Source organism: Hyperoodon ampullatus (assembly GCF_949752795.1).
Source record: "Hyperoodon ampullatus genome assembly, chromosome: 15".
Lineage (NCBI taxonomy): Eukaryota > Metazoa > Chordata > Mammalia > Artiodactyla > Ziphiidae > Hyperoodon > Hyperoodon ampullatus.
Genome location: NC_136928.1, coordinates 67,549,246 through 67,574,745, shown reverse-complemented (window position 1 = coordinate 67,574,745; position 25,500 = coordinate 67,549,246). Strand labels below are relative to the sequence as shown.

Sequence of the window (25,500 nt, the reverse complement as noted above, 5' to 3'; positions counted from 1 at the left end):
TCACTGCCCCTGCTCCCCCCATCACAGCACGGACTGCTGTGCTACGGGCGAGGCCAAGCCGTGCTTGCCACCGCCAACTCAGCATAGACGTGGCTTTGTTAGTGTTTCCTTTATTATAAAGCACTGAAATAAGTTAAATAAACAGGTGCGAGGCTGGACAGTCCCCCAGCCAGTTCATCCACCGCCCCTGGGAGCAGTGGAGGTGGATACAGGGCCTTTCTCACTGAGCTTATGAAGTCGCATCAGTCAAGGCAAGGGCCCCCTGGTCCATATGGGCCCCCCGCCCATGGGGTTTGGACTGGTCCGTATAGTGCCTAGGTTAGTCTGTGTGGAGCCCCTGGCCAGCGGGGGAGGAAGGTAAAGGTGGCTTCTGGTCCATCTGTATAAAACATACAGGAGGGTCAGGGCTAATTCACAGAGCCCTAAGGGAGAAGGACCTAGTTCAGGGTGAGTCTGTGTGGAGAGCTCGGCTACCAGTGGCACCCAGGGCTGTTGGGCCCCGAGAGCTCAAAACAGAGGGGGGACTGTGAGGCGGCGCCCAGCCCTCAGAGGCAGAGAGGCCCGGCCCTCCTGCCCCACCATGGCCGTGCACCTTCTGGTGGCGTTTGTAGTTGTCCCAGTGGCCCGTGGTATAGGCGCAGGTGGCACAGCGGAAGGGCTTCTCGCCTGTGTGCCGCAGCATGTGGCGTTTGAGGTTCATGCTCTGGTTGCAGCTGTAGTTGCAAAGACTACACCGGAAAGGTTTGTCCCCAGAGTGGATTCGACCGTGACGCTTGAGGTTAGCCAGGTTGCCACAGGCATAGGGGCAGAGGGGGCACTTGTAGGGCTTCTCTCCTGTGTGGACGCGCTGGTGCCGTTTCAGGTTATCCAGATGAGCAGAGGCGTAAGGACAGCGGGCACAGCGGAAGGGCTTCTCACCACTGTGCGTCTTCATGTGCCGAGCCAAGTGGTTGGGATAGTGAGTGGCAAAGGGGCAGAGGCTACAGGCAAAGCCTTTGTCACTGGGGCCCTGGGGTCCACCACTGGCGCCACTTCCAGTCTCTCCTCGCATGCAGCGCCCACACATGGCGGCTCCCAGCCGACTACCCTCCCCCTCTTCCAGCTCTTGTCCACAGTTCCGGCAGGTCCAAGGGAACAGCAGCTCTGGCAGTGGTTCTGATCCAGTCCCACATAGGCCTTCCCCTTCTCCCCTCAGCTGCCCACAGTCCGGCAGGAAACTGGCACCACCTGGTGGCACATGGAGGCTCAAATCTGGAAGCAGCAGGGCATCTGTGGAGACAGTGAGACCTGGGCTATGAATCCAAGTACCCCTAAGGCCACCCACCCACGTCCCAGGTTCTTTGGTCCCTGGCTTTTTACCTTCAGGTCGCCGGGGCACTGCCCCCTCCTGCTCTGTGGGACTGGGAGGCCGGGCAGGACGTGGAGCACAGCAGCGGAAGCCACAGGTCGGGCAGGGAGGAGTGGGGGGCCCCGCATGGGTGCGCTGATGCCGCCTCAGGTTGCCCAGGCTGCTGCAGGCAAAGGGGCAGTGGGGACAGCGGTAGGGCTTCTCGCCAGTGTGGGTGCGAGTATGTCGCGTCAGGTTGACGAGCTGGGCTGAGGCGTAGGGGCAGCGGCCACAGCGGAACGGCTTCTCCCCGCTGTGTGTCTGCATGTGCCGCTTCAGGTGGCTCGAGTAGTGGGACACGAAGGCGCAGAGGCGGCATGAGTATAGTAGCCGTGGGGGCAGCGGGGGCCCCCCACCCGGCCCTCCTGCCCCACAACACGGCCCCTCACCTGTGGGCCCCCCACACAGCTGGCAGGCTGGGCCTGGCCTCTCACCCCTGGCCTCCCCTGGACCCCTGGCTGGCTCCTCAACTTCACTCTCCGCACTTAGTGCCCGGCCGCCCCCAGACTCGTCGTCGCTCAGCCCATAGGGAAGCCCAGGCCTGGCCCCCAGAGAGTCTCCTGGTGAGACAGACATGAGAAGAGACATCAACACAGGCTAGGAACAGACTCCAAACTCCCTTTCTCACTTGCGGTCTCCCCACTTGCTGGGCTCCACCCTTCTCTTCAATTCAATGATCCTAAAAATTCAACACAAATCATCTACCTCCAAGTCTGGACTAACCTAGTGATGACAGAGTTGTACATAGGACCAGTGAATGGAAAAAGACCAAGGGCTCACGGTGGACCACATACTGAAATGAATCAATAATCAAATAATTAACTGATTCTTGGGATAAGAAAGTAAAAATACACAAGGCAGAGGCCTGATACTTTTTTCTAGTGCCTCTATCAGTAAGGACTCTTAGTTTTTATTTTACAGTCACCTCCATACTATCTCAAGAGGCAAAATTTGGAGGGAAGAGGAAACAAAGTAACTCATGTAATACCACTTCTAAGCCTAAAGGATGGGTTCTCTTTTACGTGGATTCTCTCAATGACTTTCAAAATCATCCTTCAGAAGTGGCATTAGTGGATAGGTAGTGCAGCAAACTAGGATGGGGTGATGCTAAGATCACAGGGAAGAGGAATGTGGAAGGATATTTCAGGGCAGAGACTAATACCTCCATACAAGAGGAGTGTATGCTGCAGGTGAAAGGGAGATTAGATGTAAGTACTAACTTGAATGAGGTTGCTTCCCAGAACCTCTTAAAAATAAACTCATCTAAGGAATGGGCTAGGGAGCGGGATGAAGTTATTAAAAGGGCATTTACTTTTAACCAGTTGTTCCGTGTGATTTCTCTACCGTCCTATTCATACCACCTTTGAACCAGGCCCCAGAACTTGACCTCAACAAAGTGATGGACCATCAGGCAAATGAAGAAATCTAGCTCAAATCTAAACTGAACCAGCCCCAGTGGCAGGAAACGGTGTTTTTGCTCACTGGCACTATACTCTAACCCGCCTCCTAAAAGCTGGGGTTCCAGCGGTCACTTCCTTAAGTAAGTCCCCCAAACCCACCTTCAGAGTCTCTCTCGAAGCCCATGAGCTGGTCGCTGTTGCCGTCACCTTCCTCCTCTTCCTCTTCTTCCTCAAACTCCAGATCCTGGCCTAGTAGCAAATCACTCTCCAACACCAGGGCCCCGGGTCCTTCGTCGAGGGAGTCTTCGGTATCCACTGAAGAGGGGAAGAGGCTTGTAGATCCTCCCTCAGGAACAGGGCCCATCATTCGCACCCGGGGAGCCAGCCCTCGCAGACCGTACTTCCCGCACTCGCAGACCCTCTCGGGTTCCGTTAGTACCTCGATGGGAAGCTAGGAGTCCAGATCGCCCACCCCATCCCTCAAGAGTCCCCCTCCACCCAGACCTGAACCCACACCACTGACCCCACCCCCGCTCCTCCCCGCTCGCAGCCCCTGACCCCTGACCTTTGACCCCCTCGCATTTCACGGGCTGCGGGTGGCTTTGCTTCCTTCGGGGCATCGTGACCGGCTCCAGCCCGACGCGCCTCCGGCCTGCGGCCGCCCGGCCCCGCCCCTCCCAATTCGGCCCGCCCGCCCTTCCTCTCAGGGCCCGCGGGCCGCCCCCATGCAGCGGCGCGGGCCCCGGGCAGCCCCCGGCCCTGGCCCCGGCGCCCAGCTCAGGCCGCTCCCGCCGCCGCCACCGCCGCCGCCGCGTCCATTCATGGAGCCCCCTACCCCCGCCCTACGGAGACCAGCTGGTACCTCCGTACTCGCTTCCGCTTCCGCTGTCGCAGAGCTACACGGGACGCGTAGTCCGTGGAAAGCAGAAGCCCCGAAAGCGTCCACAGCGTGACCAGGAAGTGATTGTGACGGAAGCAAGCGGGCGAGCCAATCAGGGATCAGATGAAAAGTGGCCGGCAAGTAGGGCAGGTCAAACCGTGACCCTGGCTTTAGTCTTAAGGGTCGCCTGGCCGGTCCTGACCCCTCCCTGGAGGAACAGGGAAATCGTTCCCCACCCTAGGAGGGGGTGAGGATGAGCCGCGACGCCAGGCCAGGCTGCCAGCGGCTCCGGGAGTTACCATAACCGACCCCCCTCTCCCTGAGTCTCGCACATCACAGGCAGGCAGGTAGGTGGGCAGGTGCGCGCCCGCGCGCGCACACACGCCACACACACACCGCACACACACGCCACACACGCCACGCCACACCACCCACACACAGGCAAGGGCTAGGTCGATGCTACTGGTGGGGGCCAACTATGGAGCCAGGGCATCCTGGGTGGGTGGTCTGGACAGGATGGCAGCAGAGAAAAAAGGACACCATGGGCACGATTAGGTTTTGGCCTTTAGTCTGAAAAAGTGTTGACTGAAAGTGTACAACAGAGAGCGGGTACAGGCGGCTGGGGGCCATGGAGCCGCCAATAAAAAAGAATGTCCTTAAATAAAGTTCACAGAGTAAAAACCAGAACCACCAGTCCTTCCCTCCAACACAACAGAGCACAGGCACAGAACCGGTGATGAGCCCCAAGGAGCAAGGAGGCGGCTGGGGAGGACAGCAGAGGCTCCCAGGCTGCTGTGTGGAGGGAGAGCCCTCTTTGGAATGGGCTGAGCAAAGCCACCCAGCTCCCCCTGCACACCTCATAACCACTGCTAAGGCTAAAGAAAAAGACAAAACTCAGTCTCAGTCTGGAGGGCTCAGAAAACAGTCTAGGTGGGCAGGGGTCTGGACAACCGCTAGTCCCGCTTGGCCTTCTTCTTGTTGTCACTGTTGCCATTTTCTTCAGCCTCCTCAGTAGAGAGCACCTCCTCCAGTTTCCGCTTGCCACTCTCTGGCTGAAGTGCTGCTGTGTTTCGGGGCTTGAAGCAAATGATGATGCAGGTCATGTTGTCACATCCTGTACCGTCCCCAGAAGTGTCTGGTGCCAGGCACTGATCCAGCAGCTACAAAAGGGATGGGGTAGCTCAGCTTCAGGGTTTGAAAACCTTCCTGGGAACCTGAAGTCTCAAAGGGCTGGCCTTGCTGAGACAGGGTGGCAGAAGGGGGGGAACGGGCAACAGGGGTCACAAAACAGGCCACTTGCTAGTGCATGAGGCGTAAGGACAAGTCAGGGAAATGAGGAAAAGTGAAACTTTCTAGTCAGAGTTTAGTGTCTGTCAGTAATTAGTGATACTCCCAGGCTCTGGTCTTAACTCAGGCCAAAAGAGAAAACCTTGGATACACAGACCAGACACCCTCTCTCCTCTACCCTGGGACTTACCTCTTCCACGATAGATGACAATAACCGAAGCTCCCCATTTTCATCACGCTGGCTGATCTTCGATTGAATAAAGTCTATAACTTCCTGGCTGCTCATCACATTCCTGGGGTCAAAAACAACAGTAAGAATCTTCTTTAGTCCCAGCAAGGCAGAGTAGAGGATAGAGGTCACAGATGGCTCAGGCCAACGTAAACACCCACAGAGATTTTTCTCAACTTTGCCTTAGGCTTGGGGGCCTTGACACCAAGCTGCTGCCTATCTAGGCTCTAATTCTAGAGCAGCCTGAGAAAAGGGGCTGACTACAGCCATTAAAAGGAAGATAAAGCAGCTCAGAGCCCTAGAAGAGAAGTAATGCTGCAGGGGAAAAAAGGGAATTTTAGGGTGTTCGCCAGTGCTTACCAGATGCCATCACAGGCAATGACCATGAATTCGTGATCGTCAGTGAGAGTCAGCACCTTGATGTCAGGAAGGGCCGAAATCATCTGTTCCTCAGGTGGCAAGTTCTTGTTTCTCTTGTAGAAGTGGTCTCCTGAAGTAAAGGAATGCATGGATGATGAGTAAGTAGTTTGAGCACTTCGCACAGATTTGTGTTTGAGGCCAGTCAAACCCTGCCATTTATTTCCCTTCTTTACAAAGTTCCATAATCTAGTGGAATGGAGAAGTGAGTTCTAGTTTTTCTGGTTTCAGCCCTGTCTTTGGGTTACTGAACCTTAGGTCAGTCACTAACCTGTTTTTCCATCATCTAGAAATGATACCTATTTTACCTATTTCATAGAGATGATTAAGGGACATAGGTAGTAGATACAAAAATACTTGGAAAGATAAAAAGGCCATGAAGATAAAAGTTTGCTATAGGTAGTCTGGAACAGAGAACAAGACCCCAGAAGTTTTCCCCATGGTTTCTTGGCCCTTACCAATGGCTCTGGAGAGGTTGAGGCCACCATTGACTCGCCCATCCATGGTGACCTTGCCACCAGCATTCTTGATGCGTGCTAGCTCCACTTCATCCTCCGGTTTGTGGTCATAGGACATGTCTAAAGCTTTGCCAGCCTCAGACACCACACAGCGGGAGTCTCCTGCATTGGCTACAATCAACTGCTTCCCTCGTATCAGAGCCACCACCGCTGTTGTACCACTGTCAGAGCCAGGCTTAAAAGGAAGAAAGGGACCATCATGGGAGCTTCTGGACACCAGCTCTAATCATTCCCCTATGTTTTCTCATCTCACTAGGACCACCAAGAGCACTTTAACAGACAGGAGGAGCATAGCTTTAATCTTTCCAGATAGAGCATGCTCTCCCCCTTTTCTGAGATAATTCTACCCGAAAGGCCTAATTCCCCTTGCAGAGTAAATCCCTCCATGACCATGACTTCAGTGCTAAGATAGGAAGGGGACCCTTCTCCCAAAATCAAAATCAGAGAATTCACACTTGGCCTCTTGGCTTTCCAGACTCATTGCCCTCCTTTCCCCACACACCTCCTCTTTGCCTTCCATCCCAGGCACCATCATCTCCTCTTCTTCTTCCTCATCCTCTTCAGCCTCCTCAGTGTCATCCTCGTCTTCCTCATTCTCTGCCTCTTCACTGCTGTAGCCATCTTCTTCCTCACTGCATTCCTGCCAGAGGGACAATCCCAGGCTACTGAGACTGAGATGACCTCCTTGCCTCCTCCCCTCAACTCACGCTCAGAACCAAGAGGCCCTGACGGAACATAGATCCTCAAACACTGAAAGATGCAAATATATGATCATGATGGAAAAATGTGGAGGACGGGAGAGAGGACTAGGATGGATATAACTAATATCCTGAACTAGGTTCAGCGGTCACTAGCAGGAAACCTCGGGGAAGGCCAGAGCTGCTAGCCAAAAGCACCTTCCAGGCAACATGACCAGAAAATAAGTTGCCCAGAAAAAGAAACACCCAAATATCCAAAGTAACAACCACCAACTTCTTGTTCTCTCTCTAGGAGACAGAGTCTGAAAGGCCAGAACTAGATCTGTTTGTTACAATGTCAACAAAGGAAGAGGTTAAGAGGGCTAATGGTACCCATGTTGGTGGAGATAATGAATTTTTAAAAAGCTTAGACTGTAGTTGGGGGATGATGTCAAAATAGGAGACAGAAAAGAGTAGAAAGCTATGCACGGCGACCAACCAGGCCCTCTCTACAACTTCAGCGTCTATCTGCCCCCACTGGGCCCTTACCTCGCTGTCTTCCTCCTCCTCCTCCGCCTCATCTGACTCATCCTCACTGTCCTCAAAGAACTTGGACTTAGCAACTCGAGGCAGCTTGTCGGAGGCTGAAGAGCAAGAAGGCCCAGCCTCACCAGTGGGAGTGCCAGGCTCCCCACCTTGGCCTGCCTCAGTCCCACATTCCGAGTTGGAGGAAAGGCCCGTGTGAGCCTTGGCTGTGGGGCCATTTTCCTCTGAAGAAGTTTCCCTAGATGGGTCCCCAGGTCCTGCCTCCCCATTGAGGCCCTGGGACCCTGGTTCCTCGCCTGTCCCAGCTCCAGATTTGCTGTGGGGAGCACCCTTGTGACAGTTCTGCCCGTAGCGTGTCAGCAGCTCTTCAATAGTCATGGTAGCCTCTTCATGCAGCAGTGCAGCCTCCTCATTGTCCACTGCAGGGGAGAGGCTAAATCAGCACCCCATGCCAGACTCCTCAGGGAATCAGTCCCTTACTACCTCCACAGCCCTTGCAACCTGAGTTCCAACTTCCCCACCACCTCCCACTCCTAAGGCTCTTCTCACTTATCAAATCTCAGAAGAACAGCCCTTTGCTCCCTTTTCCTCAAGTAACATCAGCCTCCAGAGACTTCCTTTGGTCTTTGTCTTGCACTCCCTTCTTAGTCAAAGGAATACTAGTTACTATATGTGTTCCCTATCACCTCTCATTTTTTATTGGTAAGTTGGAAACCCTAATCTGGCTGAGGACCCAGAAAGTCCACAATGCTACTAGTCCAGGCCTAGGGCTCAGGCTTAATGACTGGCTGCTATGGCTAAAGGCAGCTCCAGTCTTAAAAAAAAGATCACATAAACATTAAAATGAACCAGAAAGACCCAATCGCAATGACAAAAGATGATGTATATAAAAATGCTTACAACTACAACACTATGAACGCAACAAAGGTTAATCCTCTCTCTCCTTTTCATAACCACCTGTAGTACAGGAGATTCTTTAACATAAGCATTTCCCAGGTCCCTAGGAAGCCATCTTTCAGAATTGACACACAACTAATATGTATTAAAGAACAGTTCTTTAATATGCCGATTTCCTCTCAAACAAAAGATGCCACACTCACCATCATCTTCATCAGCTACTTTTTCTTTTTCATCCTCATCCTCGGTGGGTCGCCCTGCAATCTGCGCCAGCTCCTTAATGACTTCCTCAGTGGTCAGTTTGGCATCGATAGCCAGGAAGGCATCTTCCAAAGCCTGAATATAATCAAACTAGTATGAGGCAAATGTAGGAAGAAGTACACGGGTACAAAATGAACTGCCTATACACAAGCCTGGGCACGAGGATGAGATGCAAATTAGAGTGTGATCCACCAAGCTGTGAGATACTCACAGACAAATAAAAAACAGTTTAGAGACTTAGGAATCAATAAGGTAGCTCTAAAAGGATCAAGTGGGAATAAGCTCATTTTAGGTACAGAATTCTTTAAAAAATACAGTAAGAAGAAGTTGGGTGGCAATGAAAAAGGAAAAGCCAAGGACTGGAAAAAAAGGGAAAGTCTGCAGAAATGGAGAATGAACAGTGTGGGAAGACAGACCTTCTGTAGCTTGCCTTCTTTGTAGGCCTTCTGATCTTTGATGATATCAGGAAGATATTTGGCACAGTACAAGGCAACTTCCTCCCCTAGAACAAAGGTAAAGTCACCCAGAGCATAGCTTCACACACACAGAAAGTGATATAATATCAGCACACCATTCTAAAGTGAATCCCAAGGATTGAGGAGATGACTATCTTAGCACAACTGAAACCTATTTAAAAGACAATGTTTTGGGAAGTTCTGACCAAGAAAATGGATTTCACCATCACCTCTGTCAGGGCTATATTAATATATCCCATGTCTTTTCTCGCCTGTATACCTAGTTTTCAGTGAAAAAGAGATAAATGCTAATGTAGGAAGAGGCTTCTTGGATTAAAACAAGGCCTGGTGAGATTAAGAACCAATACACTATCCTCCTGGGAAGGAAGAATGGCAGAATAGAGAAAAACAGCACTAGGCAGGAAATCTTATCTGAGGACCAGAACCCTGGAAAGTAAAAGAACGAAGGACCTGGAAGTGGGGTCCTAGAATGTTACCATATGATCTGCTAAAGTTACCTCCATGTCCATCGTAGACAGAAAACATCGCTGTCTCACTGTCCAGCTCAGGAATACAGTTGTGAGCATCCTAGGAAAAAGAGCATAATCAGCATTTCTTACGGTCAAAGGGTATTCTTCCTTGTGCACCTCAGGTCATTAAGGATTGCCTTCACACCTTAACCTCACTAACCCTTCCCTGGCTGACCTACATGGCCTAGAAATAAGAAAGGAAGATGGGATGATAAATAAGAACAGTACACAGGAGGGAGGAAGGAAGGGAGGGGGAAAAAGGAAAGGAAGGAGGGAGGGAAGAAGGGAAAGAGATGAATCAGGTCACTACCTCTGCAGTCTAGCAGCCTCAGCCTAGGAGATCTCAGTCCAGATGGCAGAATGTTTGGCTGTTGGAACTCTAGACCTGACCCTTTTGGATTTGTGGCAACTATGGGAAGAACCAGAATAAAGGATCTTTAAAGTCACTTCCAGGCCCATTCTATGAATCAGTGAACTTAAAGGAAGAAAATGTTAGGGAAGATAGCAAAAAGCGACTTGAGGGCATTACTGACCTTAAAAGCTTCTAGGAGAACCCTAAGACAGCCTGAGTGAAAGCACTAGAAATTGGTAAAGCTATGTACACTTACTGCTCCCCACCCCCCAAAAACCACCACCTAAACAAATTACTCCCCTTTTCTCTTAAAGTTTAACTCACTTAAGAAGTTACCCCCAAGGCTAGGCAGAGGATATATTTACAAAAGAATAACTATTATTTTCAACAAATAGTTATTAAACTACACTGTGTGTAGTACTTGTTAACTGGAATTTACAATGCCCCATTAAATCAGCCGTCCCATCTCCTATCCCCAGCTGGAACTGAGATACCATTTAACTCTGAAGGCACAGCACACGTGAAGAGAAATTTGCAATGGTCCTGCTACACGAACATTTTATTTGGGAGGCTGGGCTTGATCAAATTCTTCTATTAATAAAACTGCCACCCAAACTAATATTACTGGCTAAGCCAAAGTTCAGGCAAGACTGTCAGACCTAGATAAAAGGGTACCGCCGCTTACCCTGCCCCATCTTGGAAAACAACCTAACCTTCCTTTCAGGTATTCTCTACAGACAAAAAGGATTTAAATAGCTATTTACTTTTTTTTTTTTTTTGCGGTACGCGGGCCTCTCACTGTTGTGGCCTCTCCCGTTGCGGTGCACAGGCTCCGGACGCACAGGCTCAGTGGCCATGGCTCACGGGCCCAGCGGCTCCGCGGCATGTGGGATCTTCCCAGACCGGGGCACGAACCCGTGTCCCCTGCATCAGCAGGCGGACTCTCAACCACTGCGCCACCAGGGAAGCCCCTAGCTATTTACTTTGATTAGTTAGTAAAGTTAATAGTTCTCCTTTGTCTTTCAGGTATTAGTATTTTTAAATTTCTAATTATATTGATAGTCAGGAGACCTGAGTGTAGTAGTTCTGTTGTCACTAAAATAAGACTATTCCTTCATTATACAAGTCTAGAATATAAAACTTAGGGGGCTTCCCTGGTAGCGCAGTAGCTGAGAATCTGCCTGCCAAGGCAGGGGACACGGGTTTGATCCCTGGGCCGGGAAGATTCCACATGCTGCAGAGCAACTAAGCCCGTGCACCACAACTACTGAGACTGTGTGCCGCAACTACTGAAGCCCACACACCTAGAGACCGTGCTCTGCAACAAGAGAAGCCACCACAATGAGAAGCCCGTGCACCGCAACTATAGAGAGCCCACGTGCAGCAAAGAAGACCCAACTCAGCCAAAAATAAACTTTAAAAAAGGGGCTTCCGTGGTGGCGCAGTGGTTGAGAGTCTGCCTGCCAATGCAGGGGACACGGGTTTGAGCCCTGGTCTGGGAGGATCCCACATGCCGCGGAGCAACTGGGCCCGTGAGCCACAACTACTGAGCCTGCACGTCTGGAGCCTGTGCTCCGCAACAAGAGAGGCCGCGACAGTAAGAGGCCCGTGCACCGCGATGAAGAGTGGCCCCCGCTTGCCACAACTAGAGAAAGCTGTCGCACAGAAACGAAGACCCAACACAGCCAAAAAAAAAAAAACACCACCAACAACAACAACAAAAAAACTCACTTAAAAAAAAAAACAACCCCCCCAAAAAAAACTTAGGGTTTTAAAGTAGGGAAGGAGAGCACTGAAAAGGAGCTGCTCTTTCTTGTATTTCCCTCTGATTGTCTCCAGGAGAAAGTGCCCCAGAAGCTAATGGGCGTCCACAGAAGGCCTCTGATGGCCTAGCTATGGTCACTGACACAACTGCCTCTTAGCCTCACCCCCAGGATCTATGTGTTCTGGGTGCTCAGGATATATCAGTGAACAAAATAAAGACCCACACTTCATAAAACACTTATATTCTAGTGAGGGATATAGACAACAAACACAATAAATAGGTAAATCATATAGAATGATGGCGTAATTCACATAGAAAGATGGTAGTGCTGTGAAATAAAGAAGAAGTGAGAAGGGATGGGTTGGATGACAAAGGCAGTGAGAGAATCGGCATGGGACACAGTATAGCACAGGTATGCTAAACCCATAAGAAACTGTACCTCAGCTGTCACTACCTTGGTCATGCTGTGAGTGTCTGATTAGTTTCAGCAAAACAGTTTTGTCACATTTATGTTGATTTTAATTCTGTTGCTTTTGTAGTTTGGTTTGTTGGCATGTAATTTATGTCCAGTTCTATGTTTGTACACACATAAGTAACATTACATTAAAATTATTTTAGTGAATACTGGAGATCCACAAATATTGCTTTCCTTAAAAAAAAAAAACACAAACAAAAAAATCCATGGAAGATCTCCAAGATATTTTTTTAAATAAAACAAAGTGCATGATGATATATTTAGTACGCTGCTTTCTGTATAGGAGGGAGCATAGGAATAGACATTTGTCTTCTCATACTTTAATACTACAAGGACACTCAGAAAACTAATAAAAGTAAACTGTGGGAGGGCATGAGGGTGCAGACAGACGGATGGGAGCAAGACTTAACCATGGGAATGTTTAGCTTTTTCAAAAGTAAATGAAATGTCTTTTTAAAAAGACTCAATATATATATGCTAAAATTTGAGAGGCTGGTCCAACCAATTTCACTGTTTTGGTAGATGAGAGAGGAGCACTCTTCCTGTCCACCGCTTCCCAGTGGAACAAGAGAATCAACTGGTCTTTCTCTGTCCTGCAACGTACTCTAAATCACAGCTGTATCATCTTTTTTTAAAAACTAGATCTGTATTGGAGTATAATTGCTTCACAATACTGTGTTAGTTTCTTTTGCACAACAAAGTGAATCAGCCATATGCATACACATGTCCCCATATCCTCTCTCTCTTGCATCTCCCTCCCATCCTCCCTATCCCACCCCTCTAGGTCATCACAAAGCACCGAGCCAATCCCCCTGTGCTATGCTGCTGCTTCCCACCAGCCAACTATTTTACATTCGGTAGTGTATATATGTCGATGATACTCTCACTTCGCCCCACCTTCCCCCTCCCACCCCATGTTCCCAAGTCCATTCTCTATGTCCACCTCTTTATTCCTGCCCTGTAACTAGGTTCATCAGTACCGTTTTTTTGTTTTGTTTTGTTTTAGATTCCATATATGTGCGTTAGCATATGGTATTTGTTTTTCTCTTTCTGACTTACTTCACTCTGTAAGACAGACTCTAGGTCCATCCACCTCACTACAAATAACTCAATTTCGTTTCTTTTTATGGCTGAGTAATATTCCATTGTATATATGTGTCACATCTTCTTTATCCATTCATCTGCTGATGGACGTTTAGGTTGGTGTACTATCTCTTTTGAACCCACACCTCTATTTAAAAAAATCTTTTTGACTTCTAATCTGTTCCTCACAAGATCATGTGACTTTGAAGCAGATCTAGCAACAGTGAACACAGGAAAAAATATTTAACCTCAACAGTAATCAAAGAAATGAACATTAAAAAAACAAGGAATTATCATTTTGTGCAAATTAGAATGATGAAAAAGATTAATAGTATCCAGTAATAATAAGAGTGAAGATGAAAACACATTCTCATGTACTCTGATCAAACAGGAATATAAATTACTCATTTTCCTGGAGGGCAATTTGGTAATATGTACCACAATGTGCATGTCTTTTGATCTAGTAATTTGACTTCTAAAAGTTTATTTTATGGGACTACTGACACAAGGAAACAAAGATATGAAGAATGTTCATTACAGCATTATTTACAATAAAAAACAATTATAACCATCTAAATTTCCATGAATAGATTAGATTACAAACAGTACATCCCTCCAATGGAGTATATGCAGCTGTTAGAAATGATGAATATGTATTCATTTAGAAATGAGTTGACAATATATTGTGATAAAAAGCAAAAAATAAAGTATCTATGTATATGTTAGAAGTCTGTAAGATCACACATCAAACTTAGTGGAGGGTGAAATCTGAGTAATAATTATATCCTACTCTTCAAGATTTTTATTTTTATACAATTAGCCATATCGTTCCATTCTGAATAATGACCACAACGAAAGAAACCTATGATTGTCCTTAAGCTGCCAAGCTACCATATACTGTGTGATCTCTGGTCAGCTATCTATTGGTGTGCCTCAATTTTACCCTCTATAGTATGGAATAAGAAGATCTACATTACTCATATCATCACAGGACTATCATGATGATGATGTAAAACATGTAAAAATTCTTTGTAAACTGGAACGTAATATATAAGTATATATATTCTGCTCTGAAATTTAGTTTTCTCTATCACATTTGTCTTCTCTATCCTTTTTCTCAAAGAGGAATGCCCACAATAAAGACTCATCTTATGCCTTGAGGTCTCAGTTCCTAGGACCACTCCACATTACCTTCTCCTCAACTTCTTGGTGAGGTTTTGGATCTATATCACTTGGAACTGCTCTACCTTCTCTAAGCACTTCAATTTCCCCCTTATATCTTCAATCATAGCTTCCATACCTTTACCTTTGTCTGTCTCTGTCCTTTTCTGAGTCAGAGCTAAGTACTGCATATTTCAACTCTGTCTCAGCAATCTAGAAAAACTCATCCAACCTTGTATAACCCGAGCAAATGCTTTCTTCACACTTGAATCAGAGCCACTAAGTATCGCCAGTCATAAAATGTCATGAAATCATGTTGATTGTGGTGACTACTTCCATTTAGCACTTTTTTCTCTATTCTGCATTGACTCTTAAATATATTAACCACAGTCAGGCACAAACCTTTCCCACATTATTCAAGGTCTCAATGTTATTTTCCTTTTACTCATAGCAGATGAGCTAACCTCTTACTTTTCTTAGATCAAGGTCTTATTTCAAGATCTACCTCATCTTCCCTATTCTAACTCAAAATTTCTCCATAGCTGTATCTAACATCTCCTTCACTTCTGCCTCAGAAGCAATATTTCTCCTCTATCTTTTTTTTTTTTTTTTTTTTTTTTTTTGCGGTACGCGGGCCTCTCACTGTTGTGGCCTCTCCCGTTGCGGAGCACAGGCTCCGGATGCGCAGGCTCAGCAGCCATGGCTCACGGGCCCAGCCGCTCCGCGGCATATGGGATTCTCCCAGACCGGGGCACGAACCCGTATCCCCTGCATCGGCAGGCGGACTCTCAACCACTGCGCCACCAGGGAGGCCCTCTCCTCTATCTTTTTAAAATAAATTTATTTACTTATTTTTGGCTACGTTAGGTCCTCGTTGCTGTGCGCAGGCTTTCTCCAGTTGTGTCAAGTGGGCTGCTCACTGCGGTGGCTTCTCTTGCTGCGGAGCACTGGCTCTATGTATGCAGGCTTCAGGAGCTGTGGCACATGGGCTCAGTAGTTGTGGCTCACGAGCTCTAGAGTGCAGGATCAGTAGTTGTGGCACATGGGCTTAGCTGCTCCGCGGCATGTGGGATCTTCCCGGCTCAGGGTTTGAACCTGTGTCCCCTGCATTGGCAGGCGGGTTCTTAACCACTGCGCCACCAGGGAAGTCCCTTTCCTCTCTTTCTAGATTAACATTTCCTCTTAAACTCAAACCCTTCTCCTTCAAGATCATACTTCAAGAAGCAGGCAATCACTATAACAGCAATCCAAATAGCCATTTTGCAGGCTTCCTTCTCCCCAACGGCTGTATGTAATTAAATAGTACAAACCATGTCAGCTTTCTCGAAAGTTCTCTTGGGTTCTGTGAAGAACTGTAGTTCTATACCTCCAATTGCCTGTTTCTACAGGATATCCCTTCTCCACCTCAAGCTTAATATATGTAAACAGGAACTTAGCAGTCCCCCCAAAAATCAGAGCTTCCCCTACATGTCTTATTTCTGTCAATGGAATCTTAACTCTCCTAGCAACACCTAATATCAGTCCTCCTTGACTTCCTGGCTGTCTTCCACCAACCATTACTGAGTCCTGCTGACTTTTCCCTCATAACTGTGACGCTGGATTACTTTATTCTTAATGGTATTTTAACTCCTCTCCTGTCTCTAGTCTCTGCCCCCTGTAATCCAGCCTACATACATCCAGCTGCCAGATTAATCTCCCTAATATAACATTTTATTGCTAGGCCCTTCAATGGACTCTACTGCATTAGATTAATTCCATACAAGTTACTGGCAATTTAAGGCACTCAGTAATCATTCCTATCCATCTCCATAACCTAACCTCTTTAACTCATACCATTCCCCAAAAGAAACTACTCCTGACACTCTTGATAGTGAATACCCTACCCCAGCAAAGTAGTAAGCATGCCCTGCTTCAGTCTTTCCTCCTATCCTTTCTTCTAATACTTTTCTTCTCCCACTTTCCTCCTCCCCATTTGTTACCATTTATACTCTTTCCTAAAGGTCCAGTTAGTCTCACCACCTCCAAGAGATCTTTCTTCATCACACCAATACTCTGTGATCATTCCCCACCCGAACTCTTTCAATATTTATTGCTTCTACCAATAATTTGGCATTCAGCATATGCTATCTTGTATTGTTATCCAACATTCCATAGGGGAAAAGGGAGTCCTAGGTCCAAAACAGCATGAAAACAGACTGTCTTAAATTTCTTTTCAGCGCTGGGGCCTAACAGTATGTTCTGTAACACAGCAGGATGTTTGCTTATGATGGTGAGTTCCCAGCTGCCTCAGAACAAATATCTTAGGGATACCTCCTCCTTCATTTACTACCCAAAACCTAAAGTTGTATCATAACACAATAACCACTGAGATGGTAAGAAAGAAATGATGCAGAATACACAGATCACCTGAATGAAGGCTCTTAGGTCTTGCTTTACTAAATTATATATCACACAGCCCCTTCTGACCTTCTAGACACCAATGGATTTGCTATTAATAAAGACCTGGTTATCTTTCCTGATGTCAATTTCCTAAGGTTACAAATACATCCACAAAGGCTCCTGTGTCACTTGATCAACCACTTAGGTTTATGATACTTAAATTTATCTAAATCTTTGCAATTCAAGATAAAACTTTTTTTTTTTTTTTTTTTTTGCGGTATGTGGGCCTCTCACTGTTGCGGCCTCTCCCGTTGCGGAGCACAGGCTCCGGACACGCAGGCTCAATGGCCATGGCTCATGGGCCAAGCCGCTCTGCGGCATGTGGGATCCTCCCAGACCGGGGCACGAACCCGTGTCCCCTGCATCGGCAGGCGGACTCTCAACCACTGCGCCACCAGGGAAGCCCCAAGATAAAACTTTTGAAGGTGGTTGGAAAGGGAACTACATTTTTAGTTTTAAAAAGTCATGTATTACTGTCTGACTTTTAAAATTATATGCATGTATTACCACTGTGCTGTAGACTGAACGTTTTGTGTTTCCTGAACATTCCTATGTTGAAACTTCATGGCCAAAGTGATGGTATTTGGAGGTAGGGCCTTTGGGAGGTAATTAAGTCATGACAGATGAGCCCTCATGAATGAAATCAGTGCCCTTATAAAAGACCCCAGAGAGGTCCTCTGCCTTGTGAGGACACAGCTAAAACACAGCCACTATGAACCAAGAAGTGGGCCCTCTCCAGACACCTTGATCTTAAGCTTCCCATTAGGGTCTCAAAGAGATATTTACACACCCATGTTCATAGCAGCTTTGTTCATAAGAGCCAAAAAGTAGAAAAACCCATGTGTTCATCAACAGATGAATGGATAAACAAAATGTGATATATACATACAAAGGAATATCATTAAGCCTTAAAAAGAAAGGAAATTCTGACACATGCTATAACATGGATGAACGTTGAGGACATTATGCTATGTGAAATAGGCCAGTCATAAAGACAAATCTGTCTTTATATGAGGTACCCAGAGTAGTCAAATTCATAGAGACAGAAAGTAGAACAGTGGTTGTCAGGGGCTGGGGGAAGGGGGAATGGGGAGTGGTTTCATAGGTATAGAGTTTCAGTTTTGCAAGATGAAAAGAATTCTGGAGACTGGTTGCACAACAATGTGAATTTACTTAATGCTACTGAACTGTACGTTTTAAATGGTTAAGATGGTAAATTTTATGTTATGTGTATTTTACCAAACAAACAAACTTCCTACAAAGAAAAGCCCAGTCTCAGATGGCATCACTGGTGAGTTCTACCAAATATTTAAAGACTAATTAATAGCAATTCTTCACAAACTCTTCCAAAATACAGAAGACGGGGTGACACTTACCAACTCATTCTATGAAGCCAGTATTATCCTGATACCAAAACGAGACAGACATCACAAGAAAACTATAGACTTAATATCATTAAGATAGTAATACTCATCAATATATCTACAAATTCAGAACAATTCCTATCAAAATCCCAGACGCCTTTTGTACTGAAACTGACAAGCTGATCCTAAAGTTCATATGGAAATACAAGGGACCCAGAAAAGAAGAAACAAGAAAAGGAACAAAGCTGGAAGACTCGTACTTCCCAACTTCAAAACCACAAAGCTATAGTAACCAAGACAGTGTGGTACATAGATCAATGGAATGGAATTAAGAGTCCAGAAATAAACCCTCATATTTATGGTCAATTGACCTTAAACAATGATGCCAAGATAATTCAGATAGGGAAAAGAATACGCTTCTTAACAAATGATGGGGACTTCCCTGGTGGTTCAGTGGTTACGAATCTGCCTTCCAATGAAGGGGATGCAGGTTCGATCCCTGGTCAGGGAACTAAGATCCCACATGCCATGGGGCAACTAAGCCCTGAGCTGCAATGCCCTCGCGCTCTAGAGCCCATGCGCCACAACTAAAGAGAAGCCCGCATGCTGCAACGAAGATCCTGCGTGCCGCAACTAAGACCCGATGCAGCCAAATAAATAAATAAATACCTAAAAAAACAAAAACAAACGACACTGGGACAAACACATATCCAGATGTAAAAGTTTGAACTTGGACCCCTTCTTTACGCCATACACAAAAATTAACTCAAAATGGATCACAGACCTAAATGTAAGAGCCAAAACTATAAAACTCTTAACAGATAAACTGGACTTCATCAAAATTAATAACTTTTGTGCTTCAAAGGACACCAACAGGGGCTTCCCTGGCAGTCCAGTGGTTAAGACTCTGCACTTCTACTGCAGGGGAGCACAGGTTCGATCCCTGGTTGGGGAACTAAGATCCCCCATGCCCACATGCTGCTCGGCATGGCCAAAAAAAAAAAAGGACAAAGGATCTGAACAGCCATTTCTCCAAGAATACAGAAATGGCAAATAAACACAAGGAAAAATGCTCAAACATCATTAGCCATCACGGAAATACAAGAAAACCACAATGAAACACCATTTCACACCCACCAGAATGGCTATAATTGGAGGGGAAAAAAAAAGATAACAGGTGTAGGGAGGAGGTAAAGAAACTGACACCCTCATATACTGCTGGTAGAAATGTAAAATGGCGCAACCACTTTGGAAAATAGTTAGGCAGTTCCTCAAAATGTTAAACGTGCAGTTACTATATGACCCAGCAATTCTACTCCTAGGAATATACTCAAGAGAAATAAAACTTATTTCCACACAAAAATTTGAACATGAATATTCATAGCACCATTATTCATAATAGCCAAAACGTGGAAATCCAAACCACCATCAACTGATGGATGAATAAACAAAATGTGCATACAATGGAAGATTATTCAGCCATAAAAAGGAATGACGTACTGATTGATTCATGATACAACCTGGATGACCCTTAAAAATGTTGTTTAGGGGCTTCCCTGGCGGTGCAGTGGTTAAGAATCCACCTGTCAATGCAGGGGACATGGGTTCGAGCCCTGGTCCAGGAAGATCCCACATGCCACGGCGCAACTAAGCCCATGTGCCACAACTACTGAGCCTGTGCTCTAGAGCCCGCGAGCCACAACTATTGAGCCTGCACGCCACAACTACTGAAGCCCGCGTGCCTAGAGTCCGTGCTCCGCAACAAGAGAAGCCACTGCAATGAGAAGCCTGTGCACTGCAATGAAGAGTAGTCCCAGCTCACCGCAACTAGAGAAAGCCGGCACGCAGCAACGAAGACCCAACGCAGCCAAAAATTAATAAATAAATAAATAAAATTTTAAAAAATATATATATTGTTTAGTAAAAAGCAACCAGACATAAAAGGTGACATATTTATATGAAATGTTCAGAATAAACAAATCCATAAGACATAATGTAAATTAGTGGTTGCCAGGGGTTAGAGGAGGGGGGATAGGGAGCGACTAATAATGGCTACAAGATTTCTTTTTCGGGTGATGAAAATGTTCTAAAATTAATAGTGGTGATGGCTGCACAACTCTGTGAGTATATTAACTATTGAAATGTACACTTTAAATGGATATGGTACCTGAATTATATCTCGATACAGTTGTTTAAAAAGGGACCTGGGGCCTCCCTGGTGGCGCAGTGGTTGAGAGTCCGCCTGCCGATGCAGGGGATACGGGTTCGTGCCCCGGTCCGGGAGGATCCCATATGCCGCGGAGCGGCTGGGCCCGTGAGCCATGGCCGCTGAGCCTGCGCGTCCGGAGCCTGTGCTCCGCAACGGGGGAGGCCACAAAAGTGAGAGGCCCGCGTACCGCAGGAAAAAAAAAAAAAGGGACCTGTATATACATTTTCAAGTACTATGCATGATTAAAAGTTGACACACTCCATCTCTGAACTAGACTTAGAGGGAAACAGAAAACAACTCCACTGGAACTGGTACTCAGTTTACAGTGTGTCATTAAAAATCAGTGATGCTTTCAGTTCTAAAGATTTGTGCTTCCAGACAGCACAATTTTAATGGCAGCTAACGGTGGTAAGAACTACTGATCAGATCTGTCAAATTTCTACACTCAAATTCAAGCCCTTACCTCTCAAAGTATAATTCCAAGATGGTAACCCAATAGAGGGTCAGGGGTTCAGAAGCAGTATTAACTGCTAGGGGATTGGGCAACAGAAATAATGTAAAATATTCTTGAAATCTTGAGAAATAAGTTCTGACTTTAACTTACAGTTGCTTGAAAACTTATAAAGGAATAGTATAGTAGAAAACAATTTCTCCATATTAATGGACATACATTTGATATCATTTCATGCTAATTTTGAATTGTAAAGAATAGGAACTGCATGCTGATCAAAAAGAATGCCCTTTTATGAAAGTTGCTTAACTGTATCCTAGACAAAGGAATTCTGATCTGGTTCAGTAAGTAAAAAGTGCTTTAAGCTACAGATGAGACACTAATCTGAGGTACAAACAATAAATGCTCTTCTGCCTCAGATGCCCTCTCTCAAGTGGAACCCCACAGCATGCTTGTGGTATCTCATTTTATATTTCCCCTATTAATATAATGATTGAAACTGTCATGCATGTATCTTTAAGAACTTTCTGCTCAACATTATCTACATTCAATTCTAGATGACCCTCTGTGACCACTAATAAGCCAGCTTCTATATGGCAATAAACAGCTAGCCTACTCAAATTTATACTCTAGGTATTGATGCTGCCTTTAAAAGAGACAAATATAAGATATAGATATATAGATATATAGAGAGAGATATGTCTATATATATATATATCCTAATTCCCCACAGGAAGCAATTTTGTCACTTCCAGAGAACCTCATAACCAAAAACTAAAAGTACTCTAGTCTCTTTGAGACTACATCAACTAAAACTGTTTTCAGATTGGACTTCTCATTAGACATCAGAAACTCAGAGCCTTTCCATATATATTTCTCAGGCACCCTTCCACAACCTACCTGTTAACCCCCAAAATACATACCTCAACCAGCTTGAGGGTCCCTCCAAACCATGGAGAAGGAAGAAGGGAAGGGAACATCAACTGTGGTATTTTGATTACCCCTCCTCACAACACCCTGGTTCCACAGGAAGAGGGGCTGGAGAGAGGCAGAAGGTATAAAATGCCAGCTATTGATAGTTGCCATTCTTGCCTCAAGAGAAGGGATAAAACAGTACTCTCTAAGGCTGACTATACATCAGTCAGGATTTCAGTAACCTTTGGGTGTGATAAACTTACCTCAACTAAATCATTAGGACCAGGCAAATAAGGTCAATAGAATTAATAAACTGGTGAAATTCAGCCCTAAAGGTTAAGAGGGACAGGAGTACACTTTCTGAAAAGGTAAGATTCACTCAAGAGGCTAGAAGTCAGTTCTTTTCTTGCCATAGCAAAGAAACTATGTTATACTTCAGGGAGAAAGGAAACAAAGCCAGAAGCAAAAGTATCAATGCAGCAGAACAGGATCCCAAACAGGACTTCAAGAAGATTTGATGGGGTATACTTAACTATTCAAACAAAGGGAAATTCAGAAACCACATAATAAGATTTTAAAACCCTAAGTGGTTATCTCTCAGGAGGAAGATTAGGATCTAAGGAATAGTCTAGCAAGATCTCTACAAACCAAACAGCCCCTGATGAAAAGTTATGTTCTAATTACCAGAGGAGAAACCAAAAATAAAGGGAAATGCCCTGCAGAGAAGAAGCAAACAGTACAGAATCACTGGGCAAAAGACTTGGAAAATTGATTATCCAAGCAACTCAATTCATAAAGGAAACTAGAAAGAGTAACAAAGAAGTGGAACAACCACAGCAGAGAGGAAAGTGGAAAATATGGAATGAGAAACCCAAAGGAAAAGCCTTACTGTGACATGAGATAGTCACCTCAAATCTTACAATATTAACAGAAAATGGCATAGAACTGGAACCTCCAAATTACCAACTAACCCAAACCTCAGACTGACAATGAAACTACATCCAGATATTTCTACCAGCCAGACAATTACATTTACCAAGCACCCAGTAAACTCAATACTGTGCACCATAGAGAAATATAAATGCTTTATTTCAGGTTGACACAGATGAGAACAGTGTGTAGTACAAGGTCTGGAACAATTTTCATCCTACAGATTCTTTCCACCAAGGCACAAGTAACCTAATCTCTCTGGGCGTCGGTTTTTGAGCTGTAAAATGTGGTGAGATGAACTATATAGGATCCTCTCCATTCCTGAGATTTTAAACATATGATAAAGTCTGCCGTGGGTATAAAATCTGAGTCTGAGAACAAACCATTTAAGTTTATACTGTCATTCCAGAGCTAACCACAGGGAGGAGTGAGGGATTTGAAGAAATTCCCAAGGGAGACTTTTGGCTGTTACCTGAAGCCCACCTAGTAGTGGATAAACCTTCGATCCCAGACATAATTAGAGCATTTCCCTGGCTCCTCTGCCTAGACCTCACAAAACTCTTCACAAAAACACGTCTTACACATGTCTTTCTTCCTTTCCCTCCTACCATAGTTTTCTCTGTTCTCCTTTGTAGTTTCACACCCATTTGCCCAACACTACTCCTTTTTATCCAGAATTTTTCCATTTTTCCCTTTTATCGATAGTAAATTTTTCTATAAAAAAAATCAGTTCTCTGTAGGTTAAGAAAAAAAAAGTTGATGAAATGATTAAAAATCAAGGAAACTATAAGCTACAACAAGCACAGGCAAAATGACAATTACTAAGTTTTAGAGAGATTCCGAGTGGGAAAAAAACATCAGGCATAATTTTAAAAGAAATTATAGTGACTGACACAGTTCAAGGCTTCCAAAGACCAAGAAAGGCCCTGAAAGAATACAAACGAGTGACAATTCTTGGAGGTCAAGTCAAACCTCTGAAATTAACATGTGGTGCCCAGGGCCAGGCATCTAGGTATTAAGATTTTGAAGCGGACTATTTGCCTGGCTTCCTTTCCTGTCAAACTCCTCGTCCAAAGACGCCTCACACATCACATTTTTTTTTTAAGTACAGTCGTTCACATCTATCCGCCTCTCTCTAGCAAAAGTCAATGGATAAATAGTCCCTCTCTTCATCTTTACTCCCACATTAAACCTCACGCCGTTTACGAGCCTGGAGGGCTGGTTTGTCACGAGAGGATGGCGCGAAGGCACTGGGAGGTCGGTCAGTGGGCGGAAGGTGCCTCTCCCCACATGGCCGAGCCCTCGTCGCCAAGCTGGCCACCGTCACACGGTCTCCTAGCACCGGCAGCTCCCTCTCGGCCCCGGCCCCGCTCTCGCTGTCGCCCCCCAATTTGCCGCTGCGGTCACAGGCTCTCGATTCGGACCCTTCCCCGGGGATGACCCCATCCCCCCCGGCTCCCTTTCTCCGTCAGGTTCCCGCCCTACAGCCGTCAGCCTATGGGCCCCTCCCGCCTCACCTCCATGGACACGCGCCAGCCTTGCATGGCGGAGAAGCCGTAGGGCAGCGGCAGCCGCGAGGCGCCGACCCCGTCCCCGGAGCACTTCACCGTGTTGGGCTGGGAGAGGTAGGCACCCATGGCGGCGGCTAACCGGCGGCCTCAGGAGCAGGCGAACGGAGCGCGACCCGTGCCGGCGCCGGAGCCGGAGCCTCGGGTGCGCGCGTGGCAGGAGTGGGCCCGGCTGCGCGGCCGACACAAGGTGCCGGTGAAAGGCGCGAGGCGGCCCAGGAGGCGGTAACGGGACCGGAGCAGAGAGGGACCGGAAGCGGAAACGGCGCTGCTTCAGACCCCGCCCGGCCGGCGCGGCGCGGCGCGGCGCGGCGCTGCGGGCAGTCATTTCCTTAGCAACTCGCCCCGCCCGCGGGGACAACGGCCCGCCCAACCGCCCTCCCGCGAGATTGGCGCGGCCACGCCCACCAACGGCCGCGGCCTCCTTGGGGCAGACCGGGAGGTTGTTCCTCGCCAGTATCTCTCCCCAACTGTGTCCCACTGTCCCCCGCCTCCGCTCCCCTACGCCGGCCTCTCGCGTTTTGTCTGAAGCTCTTTTGTGCGGGACCTGGCACTTCCGGTTCATCCTCCAGCGTGTCAGCTCACTCTCCACCGCGCCCTCAGACTCCCTCAAACCCCGCCCCGTACGGTTCAATTAAAGTTGACTAGTGTTCTGAGCGCAAGAAGTACCCTGGCCAGGCGTTGTGAGGCCTATGCGAGTAGGATGTGAGAGAGTCTTTCTGACAAGAGAAAATGAAGACCTCGATCTGTGGCCCAGTCTATACTGGTCGAGAAGAAATCAAAGGAGAGTGGAAGAGCTGTTACTTGAGGTCCTCAGGATGCCCCAGGCGTGCGTTATACCAGGGGGAGAAGGGAATAATGTTACAAGGTTGCAGGGGTGAAGAATGAAAGTAAACTGCTTTGGTGAGGGTTTTTGAGGAAACTATCTGGCCTCGTTGGAAATTGATTTTAAGTGGTAATATTAGATAGGATAGAGATGGTCGCAAGCGCCAAAATGGGTGACTTGGACTTCACTGCTGTCCTGGTGTAGCACTTGGGGATTGTTGGTCTAGTCTTCGTGTACAGTGTAGATTGGAGGGAGAGTCTGGAAACTAACTGGTTAAAGGGCTCTTAATCTAAGCATGGGACGAGAAGGGCAGGGACTAAGGTGGGTGGCAATGGGAATAGAGATAAAGGAACAAATTAGACGATAAGAAATGGACAGGATTTAGTAACATTGGATTCAGGAGGTGGAAGAGAAAGGGAAAATTCTCAAAGGATAAGCAGATTAATTCTTTTAAAATACAAAGATCATGGCTTCCTCC

At 46.6% G+C, this 25,500-nt stretch overlaps 2 protein-coding genes across 2 annotated transcripts; both read right to left on the bottom strand.

Annotated features, from left to right (window-relative positions):
* Positions 1–103: 103 nt before the first annotated feature.
* ZNF513 (zinc finger protein 513) lies at positions 104–3,407 on the bottom strand (the record flags this gene model as incomplete). The annotated part of the gene is made up of 4 exons (XM_079721531.1): positions 104–1,269; positions 1,360–1,947; positions 2,947–3,102; positions 3,353–3,407. 4 exons carry the CDS (start codon positions 3,405–3,407, stop codon positions 443–445), a joined length of 1,626 nt encoding a protein of 541 aa, XP_079577657.1. The 3' UTR covers positions 104–442.
* An 806-nt stretch (positions 3,408–4,213) lies between these two features.
* PPM1G (protein phosphatase, Mg2+/Mn2+ dependent 1G) lies at positions 4,214–24,265 on the bottom strand (the record flags this gene model as incomplete). Its single annotated transcript, XM_079721417.1, has 10 exons — positions 4,214–4,827; positions 5,145–5,247; positions 5,544–5,673; positions 6,059–6,293; positions 6,621–6,758; positions 7,345–7,760; positions 8,442–8,574; positions 8,916–9,001; positions 9,473–9,542; positions 24,146–24,265. The coding sequence occupies 10 exons, from the start codon at positions 24,263–24,265 to the stop codon at positions 4,621–4,623; spliced, it is 1,638 nt and encodes a 545-aa protein (XP_079577543.1). The 3' UTR covers positions 4,214–4,620.
* Positions 24,266–25,500: the final 1,235 nt, after the last annotated feature.